Source organism: Garra rufa, chromosome 15 (assembly GCF_049309525.1).
Source record: "Garra rufa chromosome 15, GarRuf1.0, whole genome shotgun sequence".
NCBI lineage: Eukaryota > Metazoa > Chordata > Actinopteri > Cypriniformes > Cyprinidae > Garra > Garra rufa.
The window spans coordinates 28,414,707-28,442,364 of record NC_133375.1 but is presented as its reverse complement, the minus strand read 5'-3'; the positions used below and the strand labels follow the sequence as shown (position 1 = coordinate 28,442,364).

General features: G+C 37.5%; 1 protein-coding gene across 1 annotated transcript in view; it reads right to left on the bottom strand.

The window, feature by feature from the left end:
* Positions 1–494: 494 nt before the first annotated feature.
* Positions 495–27,658, bottom strand: part of trabd2b (TraB domain containing 2B) — an 85,102-nt gene continuing 57,938 nt past the window's right edge. Inside the window, exons 4-7 of the mRNA XM_073819596.1 lie at positions 24,480–24,654; positions 7,645–7,735; positions 1,434–1,682; positions 495–1,331 (exon numbers count right to left, since the gene is read on the bottom strand). Of these exons, the coding sequence (XP_073675697.1) occupies positions 1,106–1,331; positions 1,434–1,682; positions 7,645–7,735; positions 24,480–24,654 (741 nt within the window). The 3' untranslated portion in view covers positions 495–1,105. The remainder of the gene's footprint in view (positions 1,332–1,433; positions 1,683–7,644; positions 7,736–24,479; positions 24,655–27,658) is intronic.

Sequence of the window (27,658 nt, the reverse complement as noted above, 5' to 3'; positions counted from 1 at the left end):
AGAAGAATATCACTCATTTGTCCTATAGATGACTTTTTTAAATGCTTTTAGCTTGGCATTTAACATAACTTCCCGCTTTTATTGTATGGAAAAGCTGCCTAAAGATATTCTGCCTGGCATGTCCGTTTATGTTCCAAGCAAAGGAAGAAAGAAATAGGCTATTGCTTTGGAACTGCATGAGGGTGAGTGAGTAATGACAAAATTATAATATTTTTATTTTTGGGTGAAATATTCTTTTCAATTATGTGTTAGAACAGAACTAAATACCATGTCGAATAAAAAAAAGTTTATCATTATTTATCATTATTTTATTATTATTTTTATTTGTTTTTACAATTTTACGTACTATGTAACAAGTAATTAGAATCAAAGTATATGGTTTGAGAGCCAGTAGAGGGCAGTGTATGTTGATTTCTCAGCAACGCTGCAAAATACCGATGGACACGACAAGTCGAGTTTGTTTACATAACTATAACTTTAATACTTGAGAAATGCATGAAAATATACTCTTCATGAAATAATAAATATAAAATTTCTGTATGAACAAATGCACAATTTACAAAATATAAGTGTCATCTCTGTGAACTATTTAAGTTATGTCAGTGACCATATCACATATTAAGTCTCTATTATATAATTTATGTGTTTAACCCTTATATCATATTGATAATTTTGGTATAGTTTCAGTTGCCCCATTTCATTTACCAGAAAAAAATGCACATTCATGTTTTGCTGTCTGCTCTGATGGGGCAATAGGGAACAGTCACGTGGGTATTCACATAAAAAAAAAGGTACAATCTTAGCTGATTCTTATGAATCATGTCTGGGCAGAGTCATTGCATAAGTATAACAAAATGTTCTTGTTTTTCTCTTATTGTTATTCTTACAGACTACTACCATTCTGCCAGATGTAACAATTAGAAATTACTCACATATGTCTACTGTTACATACTGCGGCAACTAATTTACTGTAGGCAGACACCCAAAATTGATCTAAGTGGTACCTAAATGTACTTCACTGCCATTTATTTTTACCACAGGCAAAGTCACTCAGATAAAATTCTGATTGAGTTGGTTTGTGAGCTTCCAAGAGACCCATTTCCCTTCAGGAAGTGAAAAGCACTTGTGAAATAAGACAGACCAAAAGGCAAGTCAGCGCATATGTTGTGTTTGGAGCAGCAGAGTCAAGTGTGCTGGGGTTTGTGGGATGGCTGGGGGGTTTCAGTCTGTCTCTGAGCGGCGTTCGTCTTTGCTGTTGTTCCTGTCGTGTTTGAGGAGGTTCCACCGTCACATAGCCATTGGTTATCCTTATATTCGAGTTTGGAGTTGTGCTGCGGTCAACATGAAAACAAAAATGTGGGTTTTGTTAGTTGAAAGCAGCTTTGAACTCCCTGTTGTGGAAATGTGGTTTCTGGCATGTGTTGTGTCCTCACCTGTCTCCTATGCGCACCCACAGGTCACTGAACAGCCGTGGTCGACTGTGTGCATGATGGGTTTTACGGGGGCGCTTGTAGCGGCCAAACTCCTCTAGCTGGCTGAGACTGTCTGGCAGCAGCATGTGGGAGAGTTCCTCCTGGCTGATCTCCTCCAGCTCAGGAGGTTCTGATGTCCATTCCGTCACTGACTCAGAGCTGCCTTCAGTGGGATTAACAGTAGTCTCCTCCACCTCAGACCAACTCCTTCTGTGAGAACATGTGGAACTTATAAAACTTGAGGTATGCAAAAGTTAAATTTGAAATGGTCAAAACACAAGTAATATATCAATATACATGCCTAAAATGAAGAATGCATGATATATCAGCACCATATCAGTCATCAGACAATACTAGAGGTTTTTGCTGTCATCTAATCTAATGTGCACTACCAGTCAAAAGTTTTTGAACACTAAGATTTCAATGTTTTTTTTTAAGACCAAGCCTGCATTTATTTGATCCAAAGTACAGCAGAAACAGTGAAATATTTTACTATTTAAAATAACTGTTTTCTATTTGAATATATCTTAAAATGTAATTTATTCTTGTGATTTCAAAGCTGCCTTTTTAGCATCATTACTCCAGTCACACGATCCTTCAAAAATCATTCTAAGTCGGCACCGATAGCCTTGTGGGCAGTGCGCCGACATACAGCGCCGTTGCGCTCCGGGTGTCCCGTGTTCGAATCCCAACTGGAGGACCTTTCCCGATCCTGCCCCCTATCTCTCTCCCACTTCGCTTCCTGTCATGTATGATCTGTCCTATCATAATAAAGGCAAAAATGCCAAAAAATAAATCATTCTAATATTCTGATTTGCTGTTCAAAAAAACATTATTATTATTATTAAAACAATATTATTATTGTTATGTTGAAAAAAGCTGAGTAGAATTTTTCAGGTTTCTTTGATGAATAGAAAGTTCAGAAGAACAGCTTTAAGGAAAGGAAAGGCGGTGACATGAGGCCAAGTATGGTGACCCATACTCGGAATTTGTGCTCTGCATTTAACCCATCTAAGTGGGTTAACACACACACCGTGAACACACACCTGGAGCGGTGGGCAGCCATTGCTGCGGCGCCTGGGGAGCAGTTGGGGCTTGGTGCCTTACTCAAGGGACTCACCTCAGTCGTGGTATTGAGGATGGAGAGGGTGCTGTACAATCTTTTGTAACATTATAAATGTCTTTATCATCACTTTTGATCAATTTAAAGTATCCTTGTTAAATAAAAGTATTCATTTCTATAATTTCTTTTCCAAAGAGACTCCTAGCTTTTGAATGGTATAGTGTATAATATTACAAAAGCTTTTTATTTCAGATAAATGCTGATCTTTGGGTCTTTCTATTAATCAAAGAAGACAGAAAAAAATGTACTCACCTGTTTTACATAATTGATAATAACAATAAAAATGTTTCTTAAACAGCAAATCAGCATATTAGAATGATTTCTGAAGGATCGTGTAACACTGAAAACTAGAGCAATGATGCTGAAAATGTGTCTTTGATCTCAGAATAAATTACATTTTAAATTTCAAAAACTTTTGACTGGTAGTGAAAATATTTGAGCAAATCTCAAAATATAATTTGATAATCCCCTGTACATTATAATGTTGTGATGTCTAAATTCAAAAGTTTATATTATAAAAAAAAAAATTGAACTTGTAAATAAAACTTTTCAGATTATTGGAATATGTTTTAAAAGAAAATACTACATCAGTTTTTGTACTTTAAAATATATGATGTGTCTTTATATTTATTTATTAATTATTTGAAATTAACTAGCAATTTCTGAGTGAAAATGGCTTCAAAATAAAACCCACCACCACACCTCTTAGTGTAGTTTTAGTTAATTTATTTAAAAAAAATATATATAAATAAATAAATAAATAAAAATACATTTTATAAAAAATAAATGTGATGTATTATTAGGTACATTTTACATTTGCCAATTATACCATAAACATAATTCTCAAGTTATTGATATCGGACATAATTTTATATTGATGTATTTTAATATAAAGTTCAGTTAGCATTTAAAGGAGTTGATTTGAGCTTTTATTGTAATATTTTTCTTTTAATTAAAAACTAATATTAATATTAATGAATATTTTAACATCAGCCATTTATAACATGAAAATAATTCTCTGAATATCTGTATTGGTCTGAATTTTTAATATTTAAAATAGTGAATTTATGAAGGTTATTAGAGAACTGGGCAGTGTCAGGAGACACCTTTGAAGTACTGGAGATAACATCCTAGCAGTGTTTCAAAAAAGCTCTGGCTTAGTGTGAGTGTGCGTGGACTTCTTTGGACTTCAAACAGCATGATATCAGCCTTTCGGCTTGCTAAGAATTTACGAAGAGCCAGTGAGGTCAAAACCACAACCTCAAAGTCTTGAGCTCCCTTACTGATTTCCAAATAAAGGCTTACATACCAAGCCATACTGCTACTAAATGATAGTACTTTTAAAATTATGACTTTGGATTTATCCATTTTGAATAAAGAATTGAATATTAAAGACATTTGGATGCAGACTTTACCATAGTGAACCAGTAGGGCGTAGTATTGCCCAAGATTATGCCACTCTATACTTGTCACCTCCAGCTGGTGAGTGCCCACTAGGGCATTTTATTGCAGTAAACATCAGCCAAAGCCGTGCACACTGAGTAACCATGACGACATTTGGTAAACCGTCCTTCATTCCGAACTGCCTCATTGTGGTTACGCCAACCCGCCGTGTTTAGTACGTCCACAAAGTGTTTTGTTTGGTTTGAATCTCGTAATCACCCATATGTGCACCACAAACACACTACGGGACTGTTTCAGGGCCTCGATTTTGTGGTTCATGAGCTTTTAGTAAACACATGTCCGGCTGCCATTGCACGTTGTTTTACTTGCCCATCATATCACCTCATTTTTTTCGCTTTACCGTGGAGAGAAAGTGAGCTGAAGGGAGCGGGCCTAGGAAAGCCGAAAGGGTTTGTGTTTCTAAACCACAGTCAGTCCGTCATTCAGCTGGTCCATCCAGCTGTCAGCTTGTTACCACAGCCACTGTCATCATCTCCTGCAATCTGAGAACCCCCCTTCACGCTCTCTTTCTCTGCCTCTATTACTTCCACCGCCGCAGTGTGCCAGAGGAAAATGTTTGCACTAAAATTTGCAACAGGAGGTTTTTCAAATGACACCAGCTGGATGTTGTGGTGGCGGTTGGGTGCTTTGCGAGTTCGAACTACCTTTCTGGGACCGTTCAATTGCTCGCCATTCTCATTTTTCCATTTGCGCCTTTGTTGGGTGTTGGAGCCATTACAACAGCTATTTAATGAGTACAACCTACACAGCCTTTGGATCACCCCTTTCCAGCTCCCCTAAAGGCTTGTTGAGTAATGGTACGAGTATGCTAGCGATGAAGGTGGATTGTCTTTGTTTGAGCAGGCATAGCACCCCTCTCTACAAGACAAATGGGTGAGGCATGAGTTGGCGAGCGCTGGTCTGGCCCACTCCGTCATGGTTAGCAGGGGGAGATCAAAGGCATAGTTTAACTCTGTTTGCAGTTTAGCACAGTAAGTGGAATATCCTCTCAGTGAATTACAATGTGCTTGGGGTTTCTATGTGGTGAAATACGATGCATTGCTGAGTCTGTGTATGTAGTATGTTCATTATGTTCTGTGCCACAGAATATTCGGGAAAGTTTGTTGTTTAAATAACTTCTTCATTATTATGTGTGTGGGCAAGGTATTGGCATGGGAAGAAAAGGAATTAGAGGAAGACCGAATCCGAGTGGGGAGGAAAAGGTGATGAGGAGAACTGTGCTTTGTGAAAACCATGAAGCCACACAAGAGTGTGAAGCATATTGTGCACTATTTAAAATTTAGATTCTGAAGTAGACAAGATGTTCATGTCTTTATTCAGTCAAAAGGAAATTAAAGTTTTTGAGGAAAATATTTCAGGATTTTTCTCCATATAGTGGACTTCAATGGGGATCAACGGGTTGAATGTCCAAACTTCAGTTTCAGTGCAGCTTGAAAGAGCTCTACACAATCCCAGCTGAGGAATAAGCATCTTATCTAACGACACAATCTGTAATTTTCTTTAAAAAAAAATAAAAATGTATATACTTTTTAACCCCAAATGCTTATCTTGCACTAGCTCTGTGTCCACAATTTTGATTCCTGCTTCTTAAATTGATGGGATTTAATTCCAAGAATCGATTCCTTATTGTTGTTTTCGATTCTTGCTTTTTAGATTGGAGGAGCCTATTTTCGCCATGACTGCAGGATATAAAGATTGCAGAAAGTAGCCTTTTTTTGTAAAAATGACATGATACATTTCTGTAGGTCTTATTTTGTTTTTTGTTTTTTGTTTTTTTATTGTAATTTTGTCTGCATTGCCCATGAAATTAGTCATAGCCCACAGCTCAGCAGTGGACATTTAATTTAATTTAGTGCGTTTAATGAATGGAACAAGACATGATTTGTCTAAAATACATGTCCAAAGTTTAGCTGAACAATGTTTACTTTAATGCTTTGCACATTTGCAATTAACAAACTGTACACTGAAACAAAATAACCAAAACACAACACTGCTATAAAAGCTTGTGGTTTATCTATCAATCAGATGCACTCTCGGCCACTGATATGTGCTCTTAGAGTTTTCTTTAAGAATTATCATTGGTTGATAGAAAAGGTAAAAAATAGCATTTTATTTAAGACTGAGGTAAGATCAAGCCCTTCGATCGATCACATCATGATCTATTCTGTTGTGCAGCACTCAAAATTGTGGACAACATAAGCCATAAGCCGAGAGTGCATCTGATTGATAGATAAACCACAAGCTTTTATAGCAGTGTTGTGTTTTGGTTATTTTGTTTCAGTGTACAGTTTGTTAATTGCAAATGTGCAAAGCATTAAAGTAAACATTGTTCAGCTAAACTTTGGACATGTATTTTAGACAAATCATGTCTTGTTCCATTCATTAAACGCACTAAATTAAATTAAATGTCCACTGCTGAGCTGTGGGCTATGACTAATTTCATGGGCTGTTTAACTGGTTTATTAAAACCTATCTATCCGAAAGAACCTTTTCGTGGAAACAAATCAGACTTTTAATCACTATTAGCCAGCAAGAGGTGAATTAATGGGTGCTTCTCAAATGGAAGGCTGCATCCTCAAACTCAGACGAGTTAAGTACCATCTCGTTTTCATTCAGTTTATTTTAGTGAATCAATGTTCAGCGACGTTTGAGGATGAAGCAGCCAAGATATGCAGCCTTTGTAGGATGCAGCCTTCCGTTTGAGGGGCACCCATAAATAAGCATTGTTGAACTGAAAATGGCTTTGAATGAGGAGTCGATTCCCCTTGATGGGATCTCTTTCAACCTTTGGAATCGACTCTTGATTCCCAATGCCTCGGAATCGATTCTTTTTGGAATCGGTTCCCAGCCCTATGGTCATGTTGAAAAGGTCACTCATGATGTAGGCAGAAGAATGGACCCAGTGTTTACAAAGCGTCAAACGCCCCTTTACAAAAAAGGCAAATCAACTATGTCGGCGATTTTAAAGTTGGAGGAGGAAATGAGATGAGAAGTTTTTTTACCCTACCCTTTTTAACCGAAGCACACAGACGAAGAACTAACTTTTCAACCTGACCTGACCTTTTCAATGTGATTACTGATTACATAATGCGTTACGTCTCTTTTTTTCCTAGAAAATGACAGAACGTTTTACTTGATAAGTCCCTTATTCCTCGGCTAGGGTTGTGTAGAGCCCTTTGAAGCTGCATTGAAATTGCAATTTGGACCTTCAACCCGCTGATCCCCATTGAAGTCCACTATATGGAGGAAAATCCTGAAATGTTTTCCTAAAAAAAACTTAATTTCTTTTCGACTAAAGAAAGAAAGACATGAACATCTTCGATGACATGGGAGTGAGTAAAATCAGGAAATTTTAATTCTGGAGTGAAGTAACTTTTAACTTTATGTATTCATTCTGAAAATTTGATTTAATATAAATGCCAACTATAGAAATTCTGTATTTAGTTTATACATTCATATTTACTAAATTATACTTTACTTGTCATTCCAGTTCAGCCTTCTATGTTATATGGCCAACATACTTAATTCTGAATTATGCATGACCCTAGTGTGAAGTGAAGTGTATATGTGTGTGTGCGCACTTACTGTGTGATGGGCTCTTGTGCTGGTGTGTGCTCCACCTCATAGCCCTCCTGGCGCAGGATGTCCAGCACACTGTGATTCCCCAGGAAATGACCTGCAGCACACAAGAAACAAGTGGCAGCCATGTTAAGACGATAGGTTTCAGGTGGGTGTGTGCAAATATTAAGAGAAAGCAGATAAGTGCATGTAGTCATGGGGGTGACGCTGTCTCAAGAACCCTCCTTTTCTCTTGTTCTTGATCTCGAGGTGCACTTGTTCCTTCAAGAATGAGGCCATATAAAATGCCCCCGTGCTACTGTCTCTCCGCCTCGGCTCTCACGTATAATACACTCATAATTCCTTCACTCTTGAGACATCAAACGCACGCGCTCCAGCGCCACGCTGATGAAAGCTGTTTCACTTCTCAGCGCAGCCGATAATCCTGTGTGTCACTCAACCCAGCAATAAGCGCTAATACAGCCTGACCTCATCGCCTCAGCATGCTCTGCAAGCTTATTAACAGCACGCTGAAAATCTTCAAGGCTGTCTCTTTTCATGCTTCTTTATCATCATTATTTTGCTGATCAGTCGTGAAGACAGGGCGGGGGAGGGGTGAGCGAGGGGCCCGCGGCGCTTTCTTGGCCGCCAAGTTCAAAGGCTGCTGGGGCGACTGGCACGGAGCGTGAAGAGGCTACCGCTGAGCGTCGGTCAGATCAGACAGCCAGATTACGCAGCTATGCCCTTTGGCATGGTGGGAAGAAACAGGCGGCCCATTGAGGCGGTCCCGTTGTGTTCCTCACCTCGTCTCCCATCCCAGTGCCAGACTCAGACAGCTTCAATGACACGGCGGCACGATCAGCAGGATTTCACACCCACATCCTCTGATTCATGTTCATATTAAACTCTGTTAGAATGTACTTTTATGGAAATTTCGAGTAAAACAGCCATGCTTCTGTATTCTGCGTGTGAGGTCGAGCGGCTCAATTTATGTCCTGTATTTATTTGCAGGGTTCCAGCCACATAAATATCCCAACCGCCGGACAGAGCACTCTCACAGACGTTTTGGCTACTGGAGGAAGTAGTTACTCGAGAAGCGTTCAGTGACTAGAGGAAGTAGTTAGCTTAGGTTTCAGGCTGCGGTGAGGTACGGGTGGTCACACGGCTACCAAATGGTGAGGTTTTTCTTGTTCAATGAACATGAACGCCACCACCAAGTTGTAATTGCACATGGGAAACTCAGGTGTTTGGCTACTGGAGGAAGTAGTTACTCATGAAACATTCAGTTACTAGAGGAAGTAGTTAGTTTAGGTTTCAGGCTGTGATGAGGTAGGGGTGGTCACCTGGCTACCAAACTGGTGAGGTTTTTCTTGATTAGGACTTGTTCAGGGACTTGGTGCATTCAAGTCTTGTCAGAAAAGATAATATTTATGAGTTGAACACACATGAACGCCCAGAGTTTTTGAATTGGTGGTATATCACTGAAAAAAAATATGGCATTGACATTAATAGTAAATTTGTTAAAGCATTTTTTTTTTTTTATTTACAACAAAAAATTGCATGTACAAGATACAACAGTATTATTTAAGTTCTATAGAATATATAATGATTCAATTTACAGCACTTTCATTACATGAAGAAAACACCTGATGCACATTCTTTATTCATTTTTGTAGAGTTAAAAAATCTTGTAGATTTTTTTTGTAGGAAAGGTACATCACGATATAAGATTTATATATCATCTGAAAGCTGAATAAATAAGCTTTCCATTGGTGTATGTGGTGTATGTGCAAAAAATCCAAATATTGAGAAAATTGCTTTTAAAATTGTCCAAATGAAATTCTTAGCAATGCATATTACTAATCAAAAATTAAGTTTTAATATATTTATGGTAGGAAATTTGTTAAATATCTTCATGGAACATGACCTTTACTTAATATATCCTAATGATTTTTGGCCTAAAAGAAAAAACGATAATTTTAACCCATAAAATAGACATGTATTAAAGGAGTAATGGAATATAATTACAGTATATTTGAGATTAAGCTATAGCGTTTGTGCATTTATAGCTACTAAATTGGTAGACTACTGTTTTTCATACAAATACTTAGAAACCATATAGACCTATTCAGTGTTTGTGAACAGTGATGGTGTTTTTTGTGGGCGGAGCCTATCTGGTGGCAGAAAATTACAGTTTTCAAGTACTAGTCTATGGAAGCCATGAAATAAAAGAGTAAAAAAGGTACATTTGAGTTTTAGCAATTTTTTTTTAATTTTTACTTTATTCTCACAATTCCAAGATTATATCACAATTCTGATAAGAAAAACTTGTCATTCTTTCTTTTCCTTTCGGCTCAGAATCTTGAGTTTATAGCCCAAACTTCAGCCTTTTTTCCTCAGAATTGACAAACTTGCTATTGCTGAGTTAAATTGAGTTATAAAGTCTAAATGAAATACAAGATATAAACTTGCATTTGCGAGAAAAAAAGTCTGAATTGTAAGATATTATAGGTAAATGTAAAATGTTATAGGTTTAAATAGTATTTCATGCTGTAACTGTACGGCTAATTTAATATGTTATGAACTGCATATGTGAATATTATGTAGCCAGCATAGCAGGTTTCATCCATTAGTCTGTCCATTTAAACATCTGCGTTTAGCTTAAAATGGCGTCTTTGACGACAGTATTCTATAAAACTTTTATAAAAATTTGCATTCCAATTCTGAAATCCTGACATGACCCTGGATTTTACTCATTTCCCTCCACTTGTTACCAGTGTTCTTCTGCCACCACAATGTGCGCGCAGCTGCAAGTGATGTAACTGTAATGTCTACTACAAATTGGTTTATAGTTACATTTTTACCATGGTATTGAGGTTCTGTATGTACAGTTTTAACTGTGGTTACCATGATCTAAATGTATGCTGTATGGAAGACCAATGGTTAATGCTCGGTCAGAATAATTCAATTTCACTATATAAAAACGAGGTTGTCACAATTTGTTTCTGTTACTGATGTCCCAACTCAAGCCACTGACAAATGTGTATTTCTAAGTGACAAAAAAAGTAATATTATTAATACTGCCAACTGTGCTGAAAATACTCACAAGTCAAGCAACACAAACCTGTCTCATGATTTGTAACAATATCACTCATTAGTACATGCAGAAACTAAGAATTAAAATTTTCTATTAATATATTTATTTTGTTAAGGAAAAATGTTCTGACCAAGAGTAGTTTAAAACCAAAATTAATGGTCTGGTTTCTACTTTCACTTAGGAGCAAAATCTGCCTTTAAACTCAAAAGATATCAAGATTTGAAATTTATTGTGATAATCATCGATATCGAGTGATATGAAAAACTTTAACGTGATAATTTTTTGCCATATCGCTCAGCCCTACTTTATTGTACCTAATATTAGGGCTGTGCAGTATAAAAATCTAAACTGTCACAATTGTCATTTTAAATCTTTTTACATTTCATCACAATTATTGCATTTTCACATAAGCACAATCAACTTTTCCTGTATTTTCAGCTCATTAGTGCTTTTTCCGTAATGTAGAGAGAGCACGTGCATGGTTGCCAGGTTGGGAAGACTAAGTAAACCTTGTGGAGGCTTGTAATTTAAGATCACCCAGATGCAAATTTAAAATTAAATGTTTTAGGATAAATAACCAGCATACAAATGCAATTGTTTATTAAATTGAGAGCAGAAATGATTCATCATGCAGCCCTATCTGACATCATAATTACAACTTTTCAACTTATAAATATGCACTGCTCAGCAGGACTTGAATGCACTATTACTGAAGCACTCTCCTTTAATTATTGCAAAGAGACAGGCGCATGTTACGAAACAAATCAGCCTGAACTAATCTCTTGCTCTCTTTCTCTGTAGGCACCCACACCCAAAACACTGGCACACGATAAATAAATATACACGCCCATAAACAAACAAACAAACCCATGCTCTGTACACAGACACGCAGCTCTCCAAAGGCTGATACAGTTCATTATGTATATTTGTGATGTTTATTTTGTGACCGCAGTTAACATATTCCGATTACCAAGAACAAACTGCTGTTAAGAATTCCTGAAAACACAGCCAGTATGCGCAGGCCTTAAACAAATCCATTCGAGGCTTAGCAAAATCTCTTGGATTTTCACTAGTTATGCCCAAAGCGTTCATTCAAATCACAGAGACAGAGACAGGTGCAATGACTGTCAGTTCATACTCTCAGAATACAGCACATGTGGTGTTTCCATTGCTGGAATTGGAGTATTTGTTTTTCAACCCATAGCTCTATTGGCAGGAACAATTCCATGGCTATACGTTCGATTCCCAGGGAACATGCATAACTTGAATTTACTGTAAGTGGCTTTAAATAACAGTGTCTGTTACATTGATAAATGTGAATGTTTGACTAATGTCCTTATAGCCCTGCTTTTACTGTAATGTGCAAATCTACAGCTAAAACTATGTGCTTTTGCTCTCTGACTTTCATCAGACTTGTTCCCGTTTTCTCTTTCGGGGTAATTAGGGCTCTCAATCACTTTATAGCAGGACTTCTTTGGTGCATTTATACTTTTTCCAAACCCCCCTTTCCTCTTCCCCCTTCAACGTACTCAGAAGATGTACTGTGAATGGTTCAGGGGTTGGTTTGAGTATTTTGGGTTGTGTCCAAATATGTCAACACCTTCATGATACATGATACATGACACACAAGACCATACATAAACATACAGCCAACATTTTAGGCATGTGAGCAGTGTTTTATACAGCAGTTTTTTAGTGTTAATCATAGTTATTGTCTGTTTAAATTTTGTGCATTTTTTAATATGTAATATTTGTTCTTTTTTATTAAGCATTTAAGCGTGTAGTGCCAAAACCCTACTGTAATTGTTAGAATGGTCACGGATGAGCAATCTCAATGTAAAACTGATTGTGCAGACCAAACCATAAGTCGTAGAGACTTGAAACTTGGAGGGTTGCTAGTACTCACACCGTCTACAATGTGACCAAGGCTCAACCCAATTGGCCTGACGAGGGCGCTACAGTGATCAAAAGTACGAAAATCGCTCGTTGCAGGTTTAAGTGTCTTATGTTATTGGAATCAAAACGCACGCCTCCGATTTGATCACAAGCCTTTCAGGTATTTTGCATTTTTTGAAAAACCTACTTTTGTGAACTAGTCCTAGGTTTTTCGCCTGATCAGAACCAAACCAGTGCAGAAAGATTCTCTGGAGAGTGAATATCAATAATTATCAAAAGAAACTGAACTATCGATATCGGGGCAATATTGCATTTTTCAAGGGCATAAATGATTGTACATCTCACGTTTTTTTGCACATACATACAATATTGGTATCATACAGTAGAAGTCCTCATTCTGGACAACTTTGCCTCTAGAACAACTACTGTCAATCAAACCTTTTTTTTTTAAATGATTGAGAATTTGTGGGAAAAAAAAACTTCTTTTGCGAACTAGTCCTAGGTCTTTTGCTCAATCTGGGAAAAAAACACTGCAGTACAATTCTCTGGACTCTCTAGGTCAGTAATTATCAAAAAATATATTGAAATTGTACCCTTTGGGAAGTTATAACGGGGTAGTTTAGATGAGAGGCCTGTCCACATTTACCCAAAATCCTATAAAGTCTAAAGGAAAACTCAAAACTTGCAACATGTGATTCTAAACAAGCATACAAAGTTTTAAGGGGATCGGACCACAGCTGTCACTATAAAGTGAAAGTGAAAGTCGTGACGTATTGTCAAGTATGGTGACCCATACTCGAAATTGGCCCTCTGCATTTAACCCATCCAAGTGCACACACACAGCAGTGAGAAGTGAACAAACACACGCACACACACACTGTGAACACACATAAATGTCATAAACATCATGGCAAATTATCTGAATTTGGCAAAAATGCTTTTTTTAATCATTGATATGCTTAAATGCCTTTAGCGCCTAAACCCTGGTAATCGCTGCTTGCAGCTATTTTTTAAATTAATTTTACTTTAAAAAAAAGTAAGTAAACAACTCACACACTATAACCACAAATTCAAACTTTAAATGGCCTAAAACATGATCTGTTTTCTTTTCTTTTTTTTCTTCTTTTTTTGTGAGTAATTAGTTCTTTGAAATTAGAGGTAAATATTTGCATCTATGACTAGTGTTTACTAGGCTCTGATGACTGATGATACTGTAACATTTTCGTCAGCAGTTAACTGTTGGTGTATGTCTGTGTAACACTTAATGAGCAATCAAACATGCAAATCGACTGATGTACAGTTCACAAACAATGGGCCGTATTGCTACTCTGCCAACAAACAAAATATTCCTCAGCGAGAGGGAACAGTCGAAAGAAAGGAGAAAGCACATACGTATAGTCAGCCTTATGATATGAAATTGAAAGGCATTGTAGGCCACCAGGCTGCTTCTGTCTTTGATCATAGTACTACTTTTGTGTTGTTTTCCCTCTACTTGCTGTCCATTATCATGAGCATGTGTGCATTTTCTGCCGTGTGTGTGTCACAGGATGCTCGAGGGAAGCCTCTACCCTCTGACTCATTCATTTTTCTTCTTTCCAACACTCAATCCCCCGTGATTACCCTACAAACGACTGACCTCTAATGCAGCACAGCTCTGTCTAATCCATGCGTACATACTACCTTCTGCAAGTTTTTACAGCAGCAGGAAATCTATAAATCTCAACATGGTCTCTGAGTCAACAAACCCTCTGCGGCGCCCCGGGTGTACGCGAGAGTATATGACCCACAGATCAGCGAGGAGAGCAGCTCTCACACCTCCTATAAATCTCAGAGCGAGATCAGGAAATTCCAGCCCTCGGGCCATCCCCGGGATCTGAGCTGAGCCGAGAGATTAGTGAGAATTAAGGGGGTGCTTCTCTCTTTTACCTGTCCAAAGGGACTCCTCCGGTGGTAGTCCAGCAGACTCCATAATGAGGGAAATTTCGCTCTCTGTGGTGTAGTGGTTTGGGGAACTGGACTGGACTTTTGTAAGGTCTGTTTGGGGTTCAAGGGTTTGTTGCAGAAACATTGAAACTGTTTCCGTTATGGCTTTAAATATTTACATTTCTTTTATAGTGACTGTGGGGTGGCAGGGAAGCAGATTTAACAAAGAGAGAAAGAGTTAGTCTGATGGTTGGGGACATTTTTGCAGTTGGGGAAATGGGGGAAAGTAACAAAAAAGGGGGAGCAGGAGCGCATTAACAGTCAAAGTTCACAGGGGTTAAAGCATTTAGGGGAAATTGCTCCTACAGTTTGTTTTAGTTTCTGACAGATGGGGTCTCTACTTCTTTTCTTGAAATGCTAAAGTGGCTTTGTGAATCGGTGGGCATGACTGAAGAAAGAGAAACCTTTCTTGCACACATGAAATGGTGCGTGCACACATACTTACAGAGCAAAAACTACATTTGTGTTGAGGTGGTGCACAGCTTTATGTGTGTGTGTGTATCAGGGGTATGTCCTTCGAGAATGTGACGTTGGCTTTGTAGGTGTCACCACAGTTCTGACTTGAAATGTCCGTTGAGTAGCGTTATAACTCTAATGCTCCATGACGTTTTAAAATAACGTACCATCTGCACTACAACCAAACCTACCCGATAGTATGAACAAAAGCAAATGTGAGGTAAAAAAGCAATCGCAAGCAAGCCGTTTTAGCTTGTTTTTAAATTTTTCATTTTTCAGTCATCTCCAATTCTGTGCCGGCTGAGCTACCGAGCGAGCTTGTTACATCCGGAAAGCAAAACATATGGAGCTGTAATCATAACTGTGTTAATTTCTGTTGGAAACTGCAGTGATATGTACTTATTGGCAGTGTAGGGGGTAATGCATTACAAGTAACACGAGTTACGCAATCAAATTACTTTTTTCAAGTAACTAGTAAAGTAACGCATTACCTTTTAATTTACAAGAAAATATCTAAGTTACTTTTTCAAATAAGTAACGCCAGTTTTTTTCCCATTTATTGATTAAAAGCTCTCCTGTCCCCATGTTGAGAGAAATCAGGAGTAAGATGTTAGTTTAGTTCTAGAATGAATGTGAACATGCATTAATTCATCTCACTCGCAAAAAAAAACAAATTCAGTATTCTTCAAAATGAATAAAAACAGTCAAATGCAGCTCAGAATATGATGCAAACCTGCAATATTTAAATACGTAAAATATACAGATATCCTTTATGTATTTAATTCATTTTTGTTAACCAGTATCTTTGCTGCTGACCTTCAGTGATTCAATTCAACCATACAAATAAGAAAAAATTAAACAAGATAAACTATCATTTGTACTTCTTTTCTTTATTGCTGAAAAAATGTACTTTCTTCTTCTGCGTTCTGCTGTACAGACGTGAATTTACTTTTCCTTCAGCCTGAGGCTTTTGGTGTGAAAGGTTTTTACATTTGCCAAAAATAGAACTTTATATCTTAAAACAAACAAGCAAGCCCTGCCCAGATTTAAAAAGTAATGCAAAAGTAACGCAACACATTACTTTCTGTAAAAAGTAATTAAGTAATGTATTTAGTTACTTTTTTAAGCGAGTAACGCAATATTGTATTGCATTACTTTTAAACTTTTCCCAACACTGCTTATTGGTACATATTTTGCGTCTGGTGAAAAAGTTCCCACAAGTATGTTTTCATCATGAGATCAAGTAGATTACTTTGGAATAAATGTAAAATCCTTAAAAACAGTTAACTGATGAGATTCATACTTGGTTTTAGTAAACAGAATAGCCTATTAATTACATTGTTAATGTAAAAATATAGATTTTTATTCTGGTAGTATAAGTATTAGGGCTGTGCAATAAATTGCATGCGATTGTCATGCGTATCTCATCAGTAAAGCCGGTTCTGTGATTAGTAGTAAATCTCCATCACGTGCGTTCAGATGGCGCGGTATTTAAAACACTGAGCCGTAGATCACTGAAAAGCTACGCAATATCGCGTTCAAAATCGCGGATGAATAGCATTCGATTTTAAACGCGATATTGCTTAGATTTTCAGTGATCTACGGCTTAGTGTTTTAAATACCGCGCCATCTGAACGCACGTGATGGAGATTTACTACTAATCACAGAACCGGCTTTACTGATGAGATACGCATGACAATCGCATGCAATTTATTGCACAGCCCTTATAAGTATGTTTATTTAAGAAAACATGACTGGAACATAAATTTACATGTTCACAATTGTAGTTCGGTTCATTTGGTTGATTTGATCCAAACAAAATTATACATTTGGTCCCAGTCTTCTTAGTGTTCACACTGGCATTTTTGACAGCAAACAAGATACTGAACCTAAAGGCATAGTGATTTCCTGTTTTTGGTTCGTTTAGAAGTATTTGGTCTGTGTTGCGTTCGTATTTCATTCGAACCGCACCAGAGTTCATTTGGAAGCGGAGCGAGACCCATCTTTTTAGCGGGTTTGGATAGCAGCATTCAAACTTATTCAAATGAACCGCGCTACAGAGCAATCGCATCAGAGTTCGCTTTAATCGAAACAAACATGACAAGTGTAAAATCACCCTTAAAAATATATTTTATATATGCTATTATATATACGCGGTATTATATATTAATGTGGTTGTCACTCCCAAGACTCCCCGACTTTGTTGACTCTGCAATAATTCCCACAGTTCTTTTCTCTGTTGTAAAGGGACACAAGGTTGCTTAAATAATTCGCCTAATAAATCACAGACTCTGTCTTGGAGTGCATCCACATACTCTTTGAATGTGTATGTGTTGGCTGAAATCACATGCGCAGGTAGATGCGTCTGTGAAAGTGCATCACAGTAAAACTGTGTGGGTGGGGAGAGAGCATGTGTTGTGTGTGTAATGTGAGCTTAAATTCCATTAGCACTCAGATCAGTTGTTTTAGTAGCTAATGAGCCGTGTAATGGCAGAGTCTGATAATGAGCTCTGCTGATCTAATTAGCGCTGAGAGTCACTTTAGCATCTGCACAAATGTCCTCAGAGATGCAGGCCAACACGACACCGCAGCTCAAGACAAACTGACTGCTTTCTCCAGCGTCCCGAAAGCCATTAGATTTGATTGCCATTTAATAGTTGAGCTTTTTTATTGTGTAACCATTTGGAGTAGTCATTTAATGACTTTGCCATTTAGATAAAACACTTCCTGCTTGCCTTTTGAGCCTGACAAATGTTAATCTGATTTCCATTTTAACCAGGTGCAGCATTGTAGCAGATTCACCTGATATTATATAACATTTCTTAACAATAAGAGGACCAGTTGCTATTGTGATTATTGTGGTGTCAGTGTCTTATTTCTTTCTCTTTTTTTGCATAGTTTACATGGTATAAGTTATGTTATTTTCATCTGTTTAAACCCCAGGAGCTTCTGTTATCGTCTTTAGTAACTGTTGCTTCTAATGTGGCGTAAAGAACCTTGGGAGTGAAGCGTACGCCGTTTGGGCACCAAAAAAATGTCCATGGCTCTTTGAAGCTATTATTTTTGAGCACTTCTGTTAGGAATGACACTACAACGACCACCACAAACAACTGCAAACCATGTGCTGAGAGTTCCTCACCACACACAAACACACGGATGAGTGATCACTTCATACAAACACAGTAAGACATAAACAATGGCCCGTGCGCTTACTGGAACTGACTGCATTAGTGCTTTAGCACCCGTGATATTAGCTTTGTCATTTATTAGTGTCATATGCATGTCAAATCAATAGCAAAACAAATCCGAGGCTATTAATGCGAAGACAAATGCATCATGCAGAGTGTGTATTAAAGAAGAGAATGGTGCCTGGGCTGTGGCCATCACAGGAAATTCCTAGGGATGTTTTCAATAAGAGCACAAAACTCCATGCAGCACTGAGGAACCAGGCAAATGAGAACCTGCTGAAATGCCACACACACACTTTCTTGCTCAGCAAACAGCTAATTATATGCAAGTAAATATGTTTGTGAGGCACAATGATTTGCATGAGTGTACATAAAAGTTTAGAGTCATATTGCATTGACCTAAGGGCATATATGTTGTTTTTATGTAAGGTTTATATGTGATTGTTGGAGGTTTATAATAATAGATTTTTAGCGGATGTGAAATACTGATACTGTAGTTTGTGTGTGTGATCTGTACCGTAAACAGATGTGCCATGGTGGTGTGTTCCCGCTTATCATCTGACCTCTTACGTAACTTTGCAGGCTCTCTCATAAGGTCACACTCACAAAAGAACAAAGCAAAACAGATGAAAGAGAATTTTCTTATGAAAAACAGAATTTTCACAAAACTGGCTAAAACGAAGTATGTGCTTTACTACTCCAAACAAACAGGGAGCAGTAAGTTCTACTTGTGTTTCTACTACAGCAATTTAAAAGAGTAGTTTAAAAAGGGCATAAAATAGAAATGCACCCTATCTATTTTCTGTGCATGTTATTAAGTTGGCTTGAAAAAGCCAACTTACTGATCTGCTATTTAAGCTGCTGCTGCTTCTTTTTCTTCTTCTTCTGAGCCTAAATTTTAAAATGTGTCTTCTCCTAGAGCTTTCAAGCTACAACCATCAAACTCAGACTGGTCTGACTCGGGTTGCTATATCTTTTCTAGCTGATCCGAGTTACGGTTTTGTTTTCAAAAATCAGACTATCAAAACCACCCAAATTTCATTGAGGGGGTGAACTTTTATACAATGAGACTTATGGTGTATTTAAGCTGACTATTGCTATAGCAAAGCTTAGTAACTCTCTATTGAAAAAAACTAAAGCAGCTAGGTGGCTCTATGCTTTGACTGGTCTTCAAGTGGCCACTTTTAGCTGGTCAGGATAGCCTTAGCTGGTAGGGACACCTGCTAAAAGGCTTAAACCAGCTAAGACTAGACAACCAGTTGGTTTAAGCTGTTTTTTATCAACTGGTTTTGATGGTTTTAGTTGGTTGTTAACTGGTTTTGTTAAATCAGTTAGCTTTTAGCTTTTTAAATCAGCTGGTTTTAACTTTTTTTTTAGCTGGCTTTTTGCTAAATCAGACAGTTTTAACTGGTTTTAACTGGCTTCTAGCTGTTTGTTTGTTACTGAGTCAGTTGTTTTTAGCTGGATTTCACTCTGCTTAAAAAAACCCCCAGCTAAAACCAACCTAAGCTGGTTTGCTGGTTTAAGCTGGAAGTAGCCGGTCTCCTAGTTTCAGTTGGTCTCCCAGTCTGACCAGCTGAAACCAGCTTGACAAGCTAAAGAAGTGGGCAAAACTAAAATCTAAAACTAACCTGCTTACCAATAAAGACAAGGCTGGATATCTAGTTAAAACCAGCTTAGAACATTGTTAACAACATGGTAATCATGCTAAAACAATCTAGCAACATGTTATGTTAAATTATGTTAAAACATGTTAGCAATATGCTAATCATGCTTGCGAAATGCTAGCAACATCTATCCAATCTCTATCTAAACTTTCAAGCTTTTATAACTACTTCAAACTTCAAACTACTTCAGTCTAGGCTTTTTCACACCAAATTCAAAGTTCATTCACAAACATTACTTATCTAGTTGATTTTATTGCAAATTATTCATCATCGATGTTACACTTTTAAATTGTGCATATGTTTCATTTTAATGTCATAACTGTGTCTTCCAATGAAACAACAGATTTCCTACTGGCAACATATGCTGGACTTATGTCTCCTTCATGTGCTATCAGAATTACTGTAAATATGAGTTTCCCAGTCGGAAATTGGACATGAACGGCTTCTCAAGTCATCTTTAGTACTGGGAAACTCAGAGATAATTTGATACCTGAGCTTGCATTCAGATCTGCCTCCATTCTATCCATTACCAATGGATAGAACAGTGTCCTCGCTCTACATTTTTATTTCTTAGAACCTTTTCTAATAATCTGTTTCACTTGGAAACAATGTGAAAAAAAGAAAAAAGATCTGTCGCTACCTACTGTCATTATGCTGTTTTAAAAAGTACAAGTTTTAAAAAGGATACAAAAGCATCATAAAAGTGTTTTTCACACCCAAGTCATTGGTTACTGATTATTTTCACCTTCACTTAACTATTGATCACTGATTCAATGAGTTGAACTCGAAAACATCAAATAATTTAGTTTTTTGTAAAGTGTGTGTCTGTTTATGATTTGTTAAAGAAAGTAAATGTGCCAGGTAGAGCTATGGTCAGTTTTTCCAAATGAACACATTGGAAAACATATGGTGCCTTCTTTGTAACTGCACTGAGAAAAAAAAAAGTTTCTTCTTTTGTGTGCCACAGAAGAAAGTCATACGGCTTTGGTACAACATGATGATATAAATGACATACATGATGACAGAGTGTATTTTTTCTTTGCGTAAACTATACCTTTAATAGCTAGGCATTCGGTTTCCACAAATTGTGTTCTTTTTTTTCCAGCTATACATTATGCATTATGTGAGTCAGAGTTGAGGGTATGTGCGAGTACACGTGTGTATGATTTCCCAAAAGAGTCTTGTAGCTTGTGCCATGGGGCTTCCTGTAGAATCAAAACATGCTATTGCAAAGTCTGAAAAGCAAGGGTGGCAGGTTTGCTGTGGAGCAAAGATGGATGGCCTGTTGAAACCACTTTACCAGCACAGCGTGTAGCTTAATCACCCCTGTAAAGACTCTGGTAACTGTAGAACCCTCCGAGCCCAGGTTTACAGCTGCTGATTGTGCTTTCTGTCAGTAATTCTGACTTGGTTCTGGATGAAATGATCCAAGTGGAACTGAGAGTAACTCAAACAAGAGCTCCAAGGAACAATGGTTAGAGAAAGGCCTAGCACACATATTTGTCACAGTCATTATCTGTTTATGATTTTTAACTCAATGTTAAAAACTGTAAGGGCAGCATCATGGTAAATTCTACTCCACTAACACATAAATCGACACCCAGTTTCTCACACACACACTTGTCCTGGAGAAAACCTCAGATTCACCCCATCAGTGCTAATGAGCGACGCACAAACATAAACATGCGCTCATACAAACACCATAGCTCTCCCTCAGGACCTGGATGCAGCACTCAGGAAACATTAGCAACATTAGCTTGGAATGCAAATTAAAACAAACAGCTCACACTTGCGCAGATGAAAGTAGCTGTCAGTCCTCTAACTGGGTCTCATTCACTATTAAATGCGCTCAAGTGTTCTTCATGTAGCAAAGGTTATTGCGCAAAACCTTCGGCAGATTCAGAACAGGTGCGTACACGCACACATTTCTATTCTCATTCTAATGAATCCAGATTATTCTAAAGCATGTGGCCAGTGTTAGTAATGAGCATATTAAGGGGAGGACGCAAGGAGGCAGGGCCTCAAAATGTTGAATGAGACAAAAAATAGTAGTACAAAAGGGCATGTCTAAAGCTTGGTGCTGACGTGACCATCATAGTGACAATAGCCAATCACATTAGTTTGCTGGTTTTGTATAAATGTGATTGGCTAGTGTCTGCACCAGTGCATAAGGTGATCTGATTTACTGACACCTGCACTTGGAACCAGTTGGAAAAGTTGCTTGGAAAGTTTTCAACACCAGTGAAGCGACGCAACAAACCCGCAGTTTAGTTCCGCAACACTTGACTTCATTCCATTCAAAGTAAACAAGAGGTGTTGGTGCAGACACCCCGTGTGATTGCATTATAAGTGTCTTTCTCGCCTCTCCTGAGCCCATTAAGTTTTAACAGACCTCCTAAAGCGTGCAGTGGGTTTGGTGGGGGTTAATTGAGAATGAATGAAGGAAAATCACATGATATGATTGGCTGTGATTGGTTCATGTGAAAAATCCCACCTCTTGTTTTCATGCGCATTCTGCATTCATGAATCAGTCTGAATGAACAATATAATGGCGTTAATGGGAAGACTAGTTTAAAAAGGTAAGTAAACAACTCACACACTTAGCTATAACCACTTTGTTATGTGACAATAAGGACAAAATAAAATGGTCTGAAACATGATCTGTACAGGTTTTTAGTGAGTAATCAGCTTGATGAAATTTAAAGTAAATCTCCATGTCTGTAACCAAAATTTACAGAGCTTTGATGATGTAACAAGGAAGGGTCAGAGACGTGCGGATCCATTCGCAGCATTTATTCCAAACAAACAAACACAAAGGGGCAGGCAGAAATCGTGGTCAAAACAGGCAGAAAGGTCGGGGCTGGCAGCGAGAATCAAAACACGGGAAGGAGTCCAGGAATCAAAAACACAGGAAATCAAACACGGGAATAAACGCTCGGAAATAATGACCAGAAGGAACAATAAGACTTCGCAGAGTGGCTGTGTGTGTGTGTGAAGCTTAAATGCAGTCAGTGTGATGAGGTGCAGCTGTGAGCAGTAATCAGTAAAGTGAGAGCAGGTGAATGCAGTGATTAGTGCAGTGGCTTGTGGGGAATGAAGTCCATGAAGTGTGGTGCAAGAGTTCATGATGACAGGATAGACCAGATACGTGACAGATGACTGATGATCCGAAGAATTCAAAAATAGTTAAAAGTTAACTATTTAAACAATAGCTCAACATAAGATCACAAATAAAATATATTGTTTAAATTGTTATTGCCTTAAGTTATTATTTTGGAATAAATGTAAAATGCTAGAAAACACTTGATGAGATTCATACTTGGCTTTAATAATAGAATATTTGTTGTTAATGTAAAAATATAAAATAGATTTTTTTGATAGTATAAGTAATGTTTATTTAAACAAGAAAATGTGACTAGGATATGAGTTTACTTTAAAAAAAAAAAAAAAAAAAAAAAACTTTGAGGACGTCCTCATTTCCTCATTTCAGAACACTACTGGTATATACACTGAGTCTTCTGCTCACCAAGCCTGTATTTATTTGATTCGAAATACAGCAAAAAACTGTAAAATTGTAAAATATTTGTACTATTTAAAATAACTGTTTTTCATTTAAATATGTTTAAAAATGTAATTTATTCCTGTGATTTCAAAGCTGAGTTTTTAGCATCAATACTCCAGTCACATGATCCTTCAGAAATCATTCTAATATTTTAATTTGCTGCTCAAAGAACACTTATTGTTTTTATTATGTTGAAAAAAACTAGTATATATATAATGTTATAGTATATAATGTTTTATTTCAGATAAATGCGGATTTATGGATCTTTCTATTCTTTAAAGAATCCTGAAAAACTGTTTTATGAAAAATTTACTGTTTTAAATATTGATAATAATAATAAATGTTTCTTAAACAGCAAATAATCATATTAGAATGATTTCTGAAGGACCATGTGACATTAAAGACTGGAGTAATGATGCTGAAAATGTAGCATTTATTACAGGAACAAATGACATTTTAAAATATATTTAAATAGAAAGCAATTCTTTTAAATACTAAAAATATTTCACAATATTACTGCTTTTGCTTTGGATCGAATAAATGCAGGCTTGGTGAGCAGAAGCTAATTCTTTAAAAACCATATAAAATCTTACTGTTCAAAAACTTTTGACTGGTAGTGTACATGTATTGTATTATATTATAGGACTGATCTACTGAACAGGAGTTTTTGTATACATGTGGTTTGAAGTCTTATCCTAAATGAACCCTATAAAACACTAAATAAATGTAATTTCAACCTGATGATTCATAATTTGAATGAAATTAATGCTTTGTAATGTTTGTCACACACGCACACACACAGGTGCACACTGATCAGTAATGAAAGTGATGTGTTCTCAGTCGTGGGAAAAGTTCTTAGGCCCATTTAGTTTTACTGCCATCTGGGGGAGTTTGTGTGTGCGTTTGTTTTGTATGTGAAGCTGGACCTATTCCTAGTCAGTGTCAACTGACCTCATCTTCATGTTGTTATGAGTGTGTAACTGTGTGATGGTTAGAAGTTTTGTGTGACTCACCAGCTCCGAAAGCGAAAAAGAAGCTCTGGGTGGGGTTTCTCTGAAGGAGGGCGGAGACCCGGCGGGCCATTCGTTCGTTGCGTTTGTAAATGAGCTCCTGCCGCAGGTAACTGTCAATCTGTTGCGCTGTCAAGCGCTCGTGATCTGGCAGGGAACTGTTGATGAAATGCGGAAGCTGGGACAGAATGAGAGAGAGAGAGAGGTGTTATTAAAGACCTGGCATGAATCGGAGTCTGTGTATGAATGAGAAACTGGGCAGCTCAGATATTTATGCCACTTTGTGGAACGTGACAGCCACACACGCAAAGACTGTTATACTGTCTTGGACTCCACATGAACTGATTGATTTGCTGCAGGGTAAAGTTTATGGGAAGCTTGGCTCTACAGCTGGCTGGGTCTGTCTACATAGTCTGCTATGAATAAAGAGGGATGAATGTAATTGATGAAAGTAGAAAAAGGGTAAATGTAACACTGGACCACCAAACCAGTCTTAAGTAGCACAGGTATATTTGTAGCAATGGCCAACAATACAATTGTATGGGTCAAAATTATCGATTTTTCTTTGATGCCAAAAAATATATAAATACATATAATCAATATATAATCATAAATATATTAACACTTAATTTTTGATTAGTAATATGCATTGCTAAGAACTTAATTTGAACAACTTTTAAGGTGATTTTCTCAGTATTTTGATTTTTTTGCACCCTCAGATTCCAGATTTTCAAATAGTTGTATCTCAGCCAAATATTGTCCTAACAAACCATACATCAATGAAAAGCTTATGTATTCAGCTTTCAGATGATGTATAATTCTCAATTTTTAAAAATGGACCCTTATGACTGGGTTTGTGGTCTAGGGTCACAAATAAGGAATAGAAGAGAAAAAGAAACAGAAGTTTTTGGGGAAAGATTAAAAAAATTCTTTAAAGAGATTTTAAAGAAAAGTTGCATATGTAACCCTGAACCACAAAACCAAATTTTAGAAATTTACATTATCTGAAAGCTGAATAAATAAGCTTTTCATTGATGTATGGTTTGTTAGGATAGGACAATATTTGGAAATCTGGAATCTGAGGGTGCAAAAAATCTAAATATTGAGAAAATCGCCTTTAAAGTTCTCCAAATTACATTCTTGGCAATGCATATTACTAATCAATAATTAAAATTTGATATATTTATGGTAGGAAATTTACAAAACATCTTCATGTAACTTCTTTACTTCCTAATGATTTTTGGCAAACAGCATTTTTTTTATCCATACAATAGATTGTTGGCTGTTGCTACAAATATATCTATGCTACTTAAGACTGGTTTTGTGGTCCAGGGTCACATTTAAGAAGTTGCAGAAAAAAAAGATATAGTCACAGTTTTGAGATAAACAGGCACATTTATAAGTCAAAAGTCAAAAATGTCATTCATAAAGTTGGAATTTTGAGATATATAGGCCCAATTACCTTTTTTTTTTTTTTTTTTTACTTTGGCTTCTATATGTTTGGAATCCATCTTTGGAATTGGAAAAGTGTGTATAGATCTTTGAAAGAGAGCAGGACATTAGGGGAATATATATGGTTATGGACCTCAATTCTGGACCTTTCGCTCTAATTGATGGTCGGAAACACAGCGCTTCCCAAGACTTGACTGGCTATACATACACCAGAGACGGGGGGTAATGGATAATGGTACAAGGACGGAGGAAGCGAGAGAGACTTAAAAGGGAAACTGTGAGGTGGCCTCTTGCTAGAATCCAGAGCTCTGGAACGTCTAAATACTATGTGTGTGTGTGTGTGTGTGTGTGTGTGTGTGTGTGTGTGTGTGTGTGTGTGTGTGTGTGTGTGTGTGTGTGTGTATTTATCCATACGCCCTGCTAATGAGAGAACAGTTTGGAAATGGAGAGGCAGAGGGGGTAAATATGGCTGTACACGTGTGTTTATCTGAGAGATTCCTGCCTGAGCTGTGCACTAAAGAACTGAAGTGCAGTGGAGCAGAAAGCTATACGTTTGGCTCCACTGTGTGCGTGTGCGTGTGCGTGTGCGTGTGCGTGTGCGTGTGCGTGTGCGTGTGCGTGTGCGTGTGTGTGTGTGTGTGTGTGTGTGTGTACCTGGTATTCATCACGTTATAGGAATACCAGTAGATTTTGTCCTTGTGGGGACATTTCTCAGGTCCCCATGAGGAAACAGGCTTATAAATCATGCACAATGAGTTTTTTTGATGAAGTAAAAGTGTGCACAATCTCCTGTGAGGGCTAGGTTTAGGTGTAGGGTAGGTGTAGGGCGATAGAAAGTACGGTTTGTACAGTATAAAAACCATTACGCCTATGGAATGTCCCCATAAAACATGTAAACCCAACGTGTGTGTGTGTGTGTGTGTGTGTGTGTGTGTGTGTGTGTGTGCGTGCGTGTGTGTGTGTGTGCGTGCGTGTGTGTATGTGTTCAGACACTGATAGATGAACTGCTGTACCCCTGTAAGCATCCAAACCACTTTTACAGAAGGCTTTTCCCGTATTGCCCTCTTACACTCTCTCCCCCCAACACCCTCTCCTATAACACACAGTATAGAGAGCCTTCAGTGTGTTAAGGATTCAAACAGGGTCTATACAGAAGCTGGAGTATGGATGGTTAAAACTGAAATAAATAATAAATATTAAATAATTTTACAATATTAGCAGGGGTGTGTGTAAGATTTTCGGTCTGGCTCTCATGAGAGCACCTACAGAATTGGTTTGATTCTCAGACTGCACATAGTGTGACCAATTAAATATAACTATAAAAAAGAATAAATAGTAAAAAAAAAAAATAATAATTAAAAATAATTAGTAGTAAAAAATACTACCTGATCTCATGACAAAAACGTACCTGTGGGAACTTTTTAGAATGAAATGAACACTAGAGGCGTTAAAACAGTGAGCACTTGTAGTCGTTTTCGTACACAGTTATGATTACAGCTCCATAGGTTTTGCTTTCCGGATGTAACAAGCTTGCTCTATAGCTCAGCCGGCACAGAATTGGACAAGATGTGGAATCCATGGGTATGAATGTTGTGAAAAACACGTACAAAACCAACGTCACATATGTACGTTCATCTGTTCCAGGGAAAAAAACGAACACTCTTTTAGTGCCACAGAATGGACATTTCACATTGAATATGTTACGAAACAAACGTATTTTGCAGGTTTTA